The following is a 13,133-nucleotide window of genomic DNA, read 5'->3' as shown; positions in this document are numbered from 1 at the left end:
AATGCGGTTATATGTACCACCTATGAACATCTTATAGAGCACATGTCTTTAAAAATTTATTCTGTCTTGGTAATTGCAAAGAACCTTGAAAGTTTCCATGCTTTAAATATTACCTTGTAATTTTACAAGAGATCTTTTTTAACTTTTACTTTAAATCCTTAAGAATTGTTGTCTTAAAGGAAAAAGCCTTTATATATTTTATTATAAGAGATATTATGGCATTTTAGGAAGCATTTCCTACCCAGGATTTTTTTTAAATACAGAGAGTCCAGGAGCTCCTGTATATTCTTATCTGAGGATGATTATACCAGAAGGTTTCTTTTATAAATATCAGATTTTGCTATGGAAGCAATAACAGGGTTTGTTGAGAAACTCTTAGCCAAGATTTAAAAGTTGTAACAAGTATATGATTTTGAACATCATTATTTATTGTTTTAAAATGTGCTATTGGAAATAATGGTACTCTATTTGAATGTGCATTGTGAATCTGCTATTTTGTAAAACCCACTTTCTCTCACAGAAAATCTCATTTTTGGGTAACATAACCCTTCTAGTTCTAAGCTATATATATATTTTTGATTTTTAAAACATTTTTTTAAATGAGAGAAATTGATTTTCCCCTTTTTATCATCTTGTACTGGAAGTACATATATAATCATTATTTATCCTTTTTCTGATTCTACAGCAAATACCTGAGCCTATAGGACTGTGATTTAAATGCCTCTCTGATTCCAGAAGGGAATATGAAAGCCATTAATAGTGCTAAAGAAAGCACATGGTCAGAGACTTGACTGACTAAGATCTGCATAATAGCAGTTCCATGCCAATACTTTAGGGCTTGCAAATTGGAGTTTGAGTCCTGGAGTCCCAGTCTTTTCTAAAACTTTAGAGGACGTGGGTCCCCTTGACTTAGATTCCTAGAAAGCACCTAAGATTGGTTATTTATTTGGCTCACTTCCCTAAAAAGCTGATAAGTCAGATCAGAGAGAGACATTTTCCTTAGGTTCTGGCCCTGGATGGGTAATTGCACACTGCTGAATTCACTTTAATTAGACCTACATTCAAAGGTCTAAGTTTATTTTCCCCAGATTTTTGCACATTTCATTCACAAGTTAATTTTTTTCTTCTTTTTTCTGAAATTATATTCTTTGTATTTTGCCATCCTTAGCTGACCTGAGGTACCCTTTTTTAGAAAAAAGGTGTGTTTAAGAATTACCTCATGGGGATATCTGTTAAGTTTTTTAAAATTCGATAATGTAAAAATATATGTATATTTAACTCTTTTAGGAGTAATTTCACGGGGAATTGTATAAATCTTAGAAGAAAATGTATGTTTTGTAATCTATAATGTAAAGTTTAAATTCTTTTGAGAATAATTTCAAGATAAGGATCTTGCCATCTTCCCAAAATCCAGACGACGAACTTGTTTGGTGAGGACACATGAAGATGTCTGAAAAGCCTTCACTGTACCATGAAGACCAAACTTTGAACTTTGGGGTGCAGTTGATTGAACTATGGGGAGTTAAAATTGAGTTGTATGTATTGTTTTAATTGTACACTGTTATGCCAGTGGGGGACAGCCCCAAATTGGTTTTTTGTCAATGCGTCTAATTTAACCATTTGTTCATCTATTTCTTTTATCCCCAATTTCCTGAAAAATTTAGAAGTTGTTTATTTTTACAGGTCCAGCGAAAAAAAAAGGACTAACCTTTTTTTTTGCCGGACCTCACGGGGAATTGTAAAAGTGAAAAATTGGGAAAAGCCATCTAGAAGTGTATATATTTCTATGGACATGGGAAATGTATCAAAACTACATTTCCCGTGGTCCAGCTGTTTCCGTTTCCGGGTCTTTGGGGGCATGGGGAGGTCTACGCTGACGCAGAGAGGGTTTTAAATCTCCTGGGTTAGGAGGGAGTGGTCTCTTTTGCCAGTAGGGTTTTGGCTAGCAAACAGGAAACAAAATGGAGGCGGAAGTTTTGAATGCTTACAAGCGCGTGGTCTGATAACTTTATCTATAAACATGGCTTTAATTAAATTACTAATATATATTATTATACAAGCCTTTATCATTTTTCATATTTATATAGGTACAAACAAAAAGGTCAGGATAGAATGCAAGCTAACTAAGGATGAGTGTTTAAGTATAAATAAATAGGTCAGGATGGAGTGTGATGTAAAAATGACTAACTTTGAGTATTTAGGTACATGTGAAAAGTAAATATCCTCTGAATGATCTGAGTGTTATCTATTTATCACTACCTATGTTTGTGAACCTGGATGCAAAAGGAATAGCCTTGTATCTTGTAACCTATTTAAGCTGCCTTGTATTGTCAGTCTGGACAGCTTCCATTAGGGAAGGCTTTCCCAGCTAATAGATTTCTTTTTCTTTTCTTTTTTTAACCAATAAATAATGGTTCCAATTATTGAATTTCTTGGTGTCTGGGCTTGTGTTATGAAGTACCCCACTTCAGTAGGAAATCTCTCTGTAGTCAAAGGGACTAATAGACCTGAGAAAGACAACTGTGATTTCATGGAAAGAGAACTAATCTTGCTGTCAGAAAACCTATTTAGTTCCTACTGCCCATTTAGTGGTTGTATGACCTTGGGTAAGTAATTTTACTAATCAGCATGATTTTCATAAAATGAGAGACTTGTTTGTAACGGATTATCAATTCAATGCAATTAATAGGATTTCAAAGATTCCTTCCCAGTTATGCAATTTGGGAATTCTGGTCCCTATAGGGAGCCCCTATTTGGTTTTGGGGTCCTGAGTGGTGTTGGTGGCTTAGGATTGTTAAGGCAGGAGAAAGAAAATGAGAACAACCAGCCCATGTTGCTCTAACGCTATGGGATTTGGACTTTATTTTATACTGGTTTCAAACAAAGAACACAAAGAAAGAGTAACAGCTGTGAAGGGGTTACAAATCATACACAACCCATTAAAGTCTAAAAAGTAGAGATATGGGTGCAAGGACAAGGGCCAAATTCCAACCACCAATTAGTAGGGGTTTACTTCTGGGAGCAGAAATAAATTTCATGGAGATGTTTACTAATTGCGTTCTGCCTTGATTTACAGATCTGCACCTGGTCAGATAGTCTGGACTAAATTGTCTGGCTCCAGTCCTTATCTAAGTAATATATTTTTTAGGGTTTAGGCTTCTTAATTATCAAGGAGAGAAATTGTCAAGGAGAGAAATTGTTAACTCAGTAGCTTCTGGTCTGGTTATGGACTCAAAGCTTTCCAATAAGTCTATAATGTTTTTCCAATAAGAAAAGGTATGGATCATAAGAGGTGTCAAAAGAGGGGTCTCAGATTTTTATCTATTCTCTTATTGGCTTCCCACAGGTCCCTTCCTTATATCACCATTCTAATGCTAGCAAAGTAGACAGTTAATGGGGCTGATAGGTTAGAGAAGAACCATGAGAGATCCATAGCACACATATTTCCTTATTTCACTGGCTCCTGCCTATGTCTGACAATAGACTTCTTACCCAAGCTCATTTTTCTCAGGGGCACCTCTTGACCAATTCTACTTACTGGAACATTGGCCAATGGATGTCTAGTGCAAAGGAAAAGAGAAGTTGCCAGAATTTGGCAAGATACCTGAATAGGGTTGGCTTTTTTTGTGAAAGACAAGAGGTAGGATAGGCATATAAATAGGGGTCTCTGATTTGCCTCGGAGGACTTACCCTGGGCCTAAGAGGAAGAAGAATGGAGAATACCTGGAGAGTCCTGCTGCTGCTGGGCCTGGCTACAGTAGTCTCAGCTGCACCTAGAAGAGTGTTCACCTTCAAGGAAGCTGCAGTCCTGGCTTCAAGGAAGTTTAATCAGGGCTCAAATGAAGGAAGACAGTATCGTGTTGTGGAGGCCAGTCTTTCCACTCCAGTGAGTATACTAGAGTGTGTGCATGTGGATGAAGTTGGGTCAAGGGGAAACCACAAGAATACATGAAACTATTGGGTGGTGGATTAAATTGGAAGGTGCTGAACTTGGCTGTGAAACTGATGAATTGTGTGACTTTAGTATCTAAGGAATCTAAGACCCTGGTGATCAGCTCAAAGTCAGATGTTTTACACAGGGACTAGTAAGGCCAGCTCTATATACCACCCTACAGAGGGACAGTGTGGCAGATTGGAAATAGCCCTGGATTAAGAGTCAGAGAGCCTGATTCTCAGCCCTGTGGGACCTTGAACAAGTCCTTTAACTTTTCTAGATTTCACTTTCCTCAACTATAAAATTTGAGAATTGGATTAAAGCAGGTGTTCTTAACCTTTTTTTATGTGTCAAGTACCCATTTGGTAGTCTAGTAAAGCCTATGGATCCCTTTTCAAAATAATGCATTTAAATAATGGAAGGAAATGCTAAATTTCAGTTATATGTTAAATAAAGATGCAATTTTTTTCCTACCCAAGTTCACAGAACTCTTGGGAATCAATTGACCAAATTAAAGACTTTTGGACTGGATACTTTCTAAAATCCCCTTCAACTCTGAATACTGTGCTTCATTTCCAGGACCTAGGACAGTGATAAGCCAAGAGTAGCTCCTCACCTCTTTTGACTCCTACCTCAATCACACACACCAAATGATCTCACCATCCCTCAAAAACACTAGATCCTGAATTCTAATATTTCCTTTTCTTTTTTAAACTTGTGCCCTCTGTCTTAACATCAATTCTAAAACAGAAGAGCTGCAAGGTCTAGGTAATTGGGGGTAAGTGACTTGACCAGGCTCAAACAGCTAGGAAGTGTCTGAGGTCACATTTGAACCCAGATTCTCTGGTTTCATTTTAGAATTAACAGCTGCTTCGTGTTGTTTGTTGTACAATGTGTTTGGCTCTTTAGTTTAGTAAGTAAGCATGGCAGCAGTTATGCTCTTAAGAGCTGTGTGCCATCCTTGTTGAGTAGTAAGTGTTAGAATTAAGCATTTTGTGATAAAATAAAAGTTTTACTTCGGTACAAGTAAAAACTATGTATCTATATACCAGCAATATGTAGACATACATATTTATACATCCTCTTGATATAATTACATTGCTATATCTGGCACTTCACTGTATAGATTTTTGTAATAAAAATACCTTAATCTTTATTGTTCCCCCCCCAAAAAAGTCCTGACTTCAGGCCTTTCACTTTATCCTCTGTGCTATCTAGTTGCTCCTGAAATTTCCTTTTCTGATCATAAGCTTCTATCCTTTCATCTCTTACTCTTTAAGGACACATGTGTTATTTTGATTTATTCCTGTGTTCTCAATTATCAATCAGATTCTGGACTTATTTCCTTCTCTCCTAGTCAATTCAATAATGATCTCTTTTCCAAAGATTCCCGGGATACAGTGTAAAACTCCATGAGGGAAGAGGTCATCTCTATTAGAATGTGAGTTCCTTGAAAGGAGGGACTGTCTTGCCTCTCACTTTGTATCCTGAGCACTCTGCCCAGAATAAGAGCTTAATAAATACTTTTTCATTCATTCATTCATTCATTCATTCATTCATTCATTCATTCATTCATTATGTAACCTTGTAACTTTGAATTATCTCTATTGATGTATCATCCTCCTTTTAGTCATAAAGTCTAGGAGGTCAGGGGCTGTGTCATTTAAACACAGAGTCGTTTAAACTTTTGTATCAGTACCCAATATGATGTTCTGAACACAGTGAGCTCTGTCTCGCTGTCTCTTTCCCTTTAGTGACTAGTAAAATTTTTGGCCAATAGGAGAGGTTTTTAGCCAGGATTATACATATTTGATAATTTTAACTTCCAATGCTTATATGTAGATTATGATTTATTAAAAAATGAACTAGAAATTTTAATGTGAAGAAATAGGGCCTCATAGGTATCACTAAGAATGGATGGGTTGGACCTTGCGACTGGAATATAGCAAATATAGCGTGTATCTGAGTCTCATATCTCATTTGTTTTGCAAGCCTTGGTAGATAGAAATAGAAGCAGTGGCAGGAAATTTCAGAGAAGTGGACTTGAGGTCCCTGTTAGGGAAAAAATAACACCACCAAACCTTTCTAACAATTAGAGCTACCCCAGGGTGGGATGGGCTGCCTCGAGATGAGTAGGTTCCCTTTCTCTAGAGGCCTTCAAGGAATAGCGAGATGATGACTTATCAGGTTCATTATAGATAAGTTGGACTAGCCAGTAAGGTATGGATTGGGCTAGATGACTTCTGAGGTTTCACTTGCAATTCTAGTATTTTGTGATTCTTTTCACATCAGCTAACAGAATCTATTTTTCCAGTAACTTCCTCCTTAGGTCCTACTTCTATCTATTACTACTCTACCCCCCCCCCCCCAGCCCAAAATAAAGAGCTCAAAGGATAGTTAGACATTAGGTCATGGCTCTGACGATTGCATCTTACATGAAATCAGGTAGCCTGAGGTGCAGCCACCTACTCACTTTTGCTGTTCATATGTTACCCACACCCCATTGGATAGAAAGGAAACTAAAAGCCAGGTGAAATCCAAAGGCTTCCTGGGATTCAGTTCAGTTCCACTAAGTGTCAATTATATGCTGCAAATAAAAAGAGAGAAAGGAAAAAATCCTTATCCTCTTGGGGGAGCTTACATCCAGTTGTTATAATACACTAAAGCTGATCTTACTGCTATCAATGCCACTTACTCCCATGCTGGAACATGTGGTTGTATGTGGGTCTGCATGGTGGAAGGCAGAATGGAAGCAGCTCACCCACGCTGAGGAAGATAACTGGAGACCTTCCTTCACACACCTTATAATGATGACTAGGGGAAGGCAGATGGCCACATAGAGCTTTCCTTTCTCTTCTACTTGTTCCTCATATTCGTTCCATCTCCACACACCTAGGCACACCCAGCTCCTTCCATAACATGCCTCCAATTTCCATCCAACTCCATGTACCCAGGTCAATGATGTGGCTATTCTACTTTTCAGCTCACAAATCTATCTAAATGCCCCACAGAATGACATGCACACTTGTTCTTCCCTAGTTACCCCAAAGTGATGAGAATTGTAGCAGGAACATTCTGGTAAGCCTAAGATAAATCTTTGGTCCTTCTTAGGAGAAGCAATGAGGTATAATAGATAGAAAGTTGTGCTTGGAGGCAAAAAGCCCTGCATTGGAATCCTGCTTTACACTATCAGTGCAACTCTGGTCCTTCAACCTTGATGGTCCTTTAGGTTCTTTCCAGCTCTATATCTATTCCAATAATAGCTAGAATGTGTATAGGCTAAAAGGTTTTGCAAAGCGCTTTACATATGCTAACACCTTTGATCCACACAAGAAAGATACTATTCTGATCCCCATTTTAAAAATGAGGCACAGCTCTTGCCTAGGATTACAAAGTTGGGAGTGCCTCTGGCAGGAATTGAACTCAGGTCTTCCTGATCCTAACTTCTACAATCTCATTTCCAAATATTCTGAGAAAAAGGTCTTCAGTAATTACTTTTCTAGTTTATTAGTTACATAATGGCTTCCTTTTTTAATAATTTTTTTAACTTTACTTTCTCTGATTAGAGAAATGCAAATAAAAATAACTCTTATACTTAGTAGATTGGCTAATATGGCAGCAAAGAAAAGTGATAAATGTTGGTGGGGATGTGGCAAAATTGGGACACTAATGCATTGATGGTGGAGTTGTGAATTGATCCAACCATATTGGAAGACAATTTGGAATTATGCCCAAAGGGCTTTAAAAGATTTCTTGCCCTTTGATCTAGCCATACTACTGCTGGGTTTGTACCCCAAAAAGATAATAAGGAAAAATACTTGTATAAAAATATTTATAGCTCTGCTCTTTGTGGTGACAAAAAAACTGGAAAATGGGGGTGAGGGGTCCATCGATTTGGGAATGGCTGAACAAATTGTGGTATCTGTTGTTGATGGAATACTATTGTGCTGAAAGGAATAATGAACTGGAGCAATTCCATGTGAACTGGAAAGACCTCCAGGAACTGATGAAAGGAGCAGAACCAGCAGAACATTGTACACAGAGACTGATAGATTAGCACAATCAAATGTAATAGACTTTTCTACCAATAGCAGTGCAATGATCTAAGACAATTCTGAGGGACTTATGAGAAAGAACGCTATCCATATTGAGAAAGAATTGTGGGAACAGACATGCAAAAGAAGGGGCAGCTGGGTAGCTCAGTGGATTGAGAACCAGGCCTAGAGACGGGAGGTCCTACGTTCAAATCTGGCCTCAGCCACTTCCCAGCTGTGTGACCCTGGGCAAGTCACTTGATCCCCATTGCCTAAAAACAAACAAACAAAAATGCAGAAGAAAAACATGATCAATCATGTAGCTTGATATGGATATGATTAGGGTTTTTATGTTAAAAGATCAGTCTACTGCGAATATGAATAACATGGAAATAGGTTTTGAACAATGAACAATGGATAACCCAGTAGAACTGCTTGTCAGCTCTGGGAGGGGGGAGGGAAGGGAGGGAAGAACATGAATCATGTAATCATGGAAAATATTCTAAATAAATATCAGTTATGATTATACCATTAAAAAAACCCAATACTTTACTTTTTCACTTAGTAACACTCTAAGACAGAAGGCCAAGGGCAAGGCAAATGGAGTTGTGTCTTCTCCAGGGTCACAGCTAGAAAGTGTCTGAATCCAGATTTGAACCCAGATTCTCTTGACTCCGGGCCTGATGCCCTATTCAGTGTACCACCTAGCTGCCCCATAAAGGTTTTATTTCTTTATACTTCAAATGGCTTGTGGTTTCATTGGCATGAGTACTTGTTCTTACATTTGCTGCTTCCTCCAGTATCCTTGACCCTGTCAAGGATAACTCCTCTATTTTTCTTGAGCTGCCAGGTCTGAAAAAATTCCTCCTCTTGTGGCTGCTTTTCTGGTGATAAACCTTCCTGTATTCATTTAGGAATCCTTTTCTCCCGGACACACTGGACCTCCAACTGGACCTAAAATCTTTCCAATCACAGCTTGTGCTCTAATAGTCTACCTTTGAGTAAGGCAAGATCATGGCCTTCAGGCAATGATGAGACATTGATGTAGGACCTTTGAGTATGAGGCTCTTACTGACCTTGAGTTTTTACCCTGATGTTTTAGGACTCACCACTCGTGCTGCCACTGACTTTCAGAGTTAAGGAAACTGAGTGTCCTTCATCAGAACGTCGGGATCCAGAAACCTGTGCCTTCAGAGAGAATGGAGTGAGTAGCATTTGGTTTTGGGGGTGGCCCATTGAGACTTGATGTCAGTCTTCAGGATGGGTTCTCAGTATAGAAACTCACTCTGTCTCTCTTCATTCCTGAAGCCCTAAGGTGTAGTCCTCTCCATAGCTGGCTCCTTTGGTCTCTTTCCAGAAATAATTGCTATCTCTCTTGGCATTTGAACAACCCATGCATTTTCTTTTTCTTTTAAAAAAGTTTTTCTTTCTTACACCATAGTTTCCTGATATAGAGCACTCTCAATAGAACTACCTCCCATAGCAAAACAAAAACAGTAAAAGAAAAAATGTCTAGGATCTGTCAAGCTACATTTGAAATCCATATTCTTCTGTTCCTCATCTCTACTGAAACTATCTTGTCATTGGTCTTCTGCAATCAATATTAGTTATTTGCATTTATTTTGAGTTCATGTGCCTTTTGGAAATATGCAATTTTCCTTGAAATATTTGGCCTTCCATTATTTCCTTTGGTTCTCATAATTCACTAGATGGTGAAGACAATAAAATGACTGATTGATACAGAATTAAGCCATGTTAGAGATAAGAAGTACCTTTGAGAGCCTCTGGTCCTGACCCTTCATTTTCTACATGAGGTAAAAGGCTAAAAAAGGGAGATTGACTTAAGGTCATAAAGATAAGTTCAAGGAGAAGTGTGGCAGGATTATGTCAGAAACTATTTAACAACCAGCTCTCCCCTTCCCCAAAATGTACACATAAATTTCCTCTGCATTAAAAAAAATTATCTTCCATTCTGAAATCAACACTAAGTGTTGGTTCTAAGGCAGAAGAGTAGTAAGGGCTAGACAATTTCATTTAAGTGACTTACCCAGGGACACAAAGCTAGGAAAGTGTCTGAAGTCAGATTTGAAGTCAATCTCTAGGTATGGTTCTAAATTTACTAAGCCACCAAGCTACACCCTTAATCTGCATTTTTAACATTTTTCTCTATTAGTTTCTTAAGCCTAGAATACAATTAAACAATAAATCAAGTCCTGATTCCTATCCACTGCCAATTTCCAAAGTTTTTTAAATGCTCACACTGAAAATTTAACAAACAGATTTCTTGAGGACAGTTTGGGCTGGCTTCAGGATATCCTAGATCACATGTAGTATGGTGGAAAAACAGGGAGGCAAGGAGATCTGCTTGGCTTTTAGTCTCAGTTCTAACCTTAAACCTCTATGAATATCTCTGACTTCTTTATTTAATTTTTAAATTTTTATTTCTTTATTTATTTTAAAAGTATTTTTCCATGGTTACTTGATTCATGTTCTGTCCCTTCCCTTTTCCAGAACTGACAAGCAATCCCACTGTCTTATACATGTATTATCACTCAATACCTTTTTCCATATCATTCATTTTTATAATAATCTTTTAAAACCAAAGCCTCACATCCTATACCCATATACACAAATGATAAATCATATAATTTCTTCTGTGTTTCTACACCCGTGGTCCTTTCTCTAGATGTGGATAGCATTCTTTCTCATATGTTCCTCAAGATTGTCCAGGATCATTATATTGCTATTAGTAACAAAGCCTATTACATTTGATTGTCCCACAATGTTTCAGTTACTGTGTATAATGTTGTCCTATGTCTTTCTCTGTCAGTTCATTGAGGTCTTCCCAGTTTTTATAGAAGTCAAGCAGTTCATTATTCCTTTGTGCACAATAGTATTCCATCACCAACAGTTACCACAATTTGCTCAGCCATTCCCCAATCGAGGGGCAACACCTCATTTTTCAATTTTTTGCCACCACAAAAAGCACAGCTATAAATATTTTTGTACAAACAAGACACTGACTTCTTTAAAAAGAAGAACTTGGACCAAAAGCTCTCTAAGGTTTCTTTTCTTTCTGTGTTTTTTCTCTTTTTGAACTGACCAAATGCCTGGGCTGACTTTCTCCTTTTGTCCTATGGTAAAGAAGGGAAGGCAAAGCAAGACAATAGAGTAACCTTCTTTAGAGTATGAGAAACAATATGTTTTTCAAACTCTCAAACATGTTCTTTCTCTATACTGATCAGGCGGAGAAGGAATGTACAGCAAACTTCACCAAGCTGTCACGTTTTGGGCTCCGTTCCCTCAACTGTGTGGACATAGTCAATGACAATAATCAGGTAAGCTCTGCCAAGATCACCTGCCAAGGTAGGTTTGTTATAGGTATGCAAACTAGCATTGGAAGTCTTAAGGCTCTTCTCTGATTTCTTGCCAAATATGCCCAAGCCATCAGTCGGACTATAGGAACTCTCTAGTCTTCAATTTAAACCTCCAGAAATCTCAGCATGAAACCTCATCGGAAGACTTACATCTCAGGAGATAGGAAGTTCCTGCCCATCACAAACCCAAGAAGCTAAGAAATGCAAATCTAGGTTTATGAAAATGGGAAAACTATGGATGAGCTATTCAGTTGACAAAAGATTCCCAAATATTCTGACCAAAGTTTCATTAGTTTGGAATATTAAAGGAGAATGGACAGTGTGAAAGTGATTGTTTGCACTAATTTTGAATTGCCAAAATACGATCTATCAGCCATACTTTTCCACATTGTTTCATAAGCTCCTAAGAAACAGAGGTAAGGAGGGTTCTACAAAAGCTGTCTTAAATTGCTCTCCTTCTCTTTTGACTCTGATGGAGTCATATTTGAATCCTTTCTCTGCTGCTTACAAATCGGATAACTGGAATTTAGGTCTCAGTTATCTTATCAGTCAAAAAAAAGTGGGAGAAGAGCAAGACTGGATAATCTCTACCATCTACATTCTAACATTCTAGTCCAGTTATGGGCAAACTACAGCCCTTGGGCCAGATGTGGCCCCCTGAAATGTTCTATCCAGCCATGCAACATTATTCCTAATCTGATGAATACAATGAGTAGGATACAATAAAATGAAATTTGAAAGAGTTGCCTTAGAAACAGACTGACAGATGAGCATTTCCTTTCCTTTGGCCCCCTCTTTAAAAAGTTTGCCCATCATTGCTCTAGACCCTAGTAAGCTAAAACCTGTTTCTATGTAATCTAATAAGGAGAGCTCAGGTTTGGGAATCAGGAGGTGTATTCTATTCTTCATAGGTGAATGTATGTTATTGGGTTACTCACTTAACTCTTATGAGCTATCAATATATGAATTTGATATATTATGGCTATACATTTGGATAGCACTTGGAGGCTATGAAATACTTTGACATACCAAAATCCCATTTTATTCTTGCAAGTATGTGAGTATTATTACTACTTCTCCCATTTAATAGACAAGGAAAAACAAGATTCAGAAAGGTCAAGTGTTTGTCTTATCATAGGAATAATCTGTGGCAAAGTCATACCAAACACCTTAAACCTAAGTCTTCTGAATCCAAATTGAATTCTTTTTACTATCTCCTATGAACATAGGACATTGTGGAAAGCTTTAGGCCCCATCACAGTTCTTAAAGACTTACATTATTCATTTATATTTTTCTTCTTCAGCCAACTCGTTTTAAAAGAGCTTCATCAGATGATTTCATTGATACCAGCTCTCTTCCACCCAAAATCAAACAGATAATTGACCAGGCCAGATTTGACGTAATATCTAGAATCTTGAGTAACTTCTGAAGAAAAGAACTAGAGGGGAGCCAGTGAAATGGAGAACTTTGGCGAACATAAAAGCTGTACTTTTATCCCTATCCTTCCCTGCTTTGGTTGGAAATAAAGTTGCAATCAAAACTCTTCAGTGTTGTCAACTTTTACTTGAAGTCTCTGTGCTTGGTCATATCTCCTCTAATCTTAGCACATATCTGGAACTAATTCATTTTAAAAATGTTAAATTTGATTTAACATTTCAATTATAAGCAATTTTATTTTCTTTCCTTTTTACCTCTCTCCACTCTGAGATTCTATGGTTCAGCTAGGACTAGAGTTAGAGCTAGGGCATTTGACTACACTTCCATTGTCAAGGGTTGAATGGGAAGAC

At 37.7% G+C, this 13,133-nt stretch overlaps 1 protein-coding gene across 1 annotated transcript; it reads left to right on the top strand.

The window, feature by feature from the left end:
* The first annotated feature begins 3,712 nt into the window (after positions 1-3,712).
* LOC123230822 (neutrophilic granule protein-like) lies at positions 3,713-12,888 on the top strand. Its single transcript, XM_044656996.1, has 4 exons — positions 3,713-3,886; positions 9,071-9,172; positions 11,214-11,306; positions 12,650-12,888. The coding sequence occupies exons 1-4, from the start codon at positions 3,713-3,715 to the stop codon at positions 12,773-12,775; spliced, it is 495 nt and encodes a 164-aa protein (XP_044512931.1). The 3' UTR covers positions 12,776-12,888.
* The last annotated feature ends 245 nt before the right edge of the window (positions 12,889-13,133 follow it).

Source organism: Gracilinanus agilis, chromosome 1 (genome assembly GCF_016433145.1).
Source record: "Gracilinanus agilis isolate LMUSP501 chromosome 1, AgileGrace, whole genome shotgun sequence".
Lineage (NCBI taxonomy): Eukaryota > Metazoa > Chordata > Mammalia > Didelphimorphia > Didelphidae > Gracilinanus > Gracilinanus agilis.
This window is presented reverse-complemented; position numbering and strand designations above follow the sequence as displayed.

Bases quoted from the DNA above. Each gene is read 5' to 3' on its own strand.
- LOC123230822 (XM_044656996.1), top strand. From the start codon at position 3,713: ATGGAGAATACCTGGAGAGTCCTGCTGCTGCTGGGCCTGGCTACAGTA. The intron at 9,173-11,213 runs GTGAGTAGCATT...TATACTGATCAG, and splicing joins GTGCCTTCAGAGAGAATGGA to GCGGAGAAGGAATGTACAGC. The intron at 11,307-12,649 runs GTAAGCTCTGCC...TTTCTTCTTCAG, and splicing joins TAGTCAATGACAATAATCAG to CCAACTCGTTTTAAAAGAGC.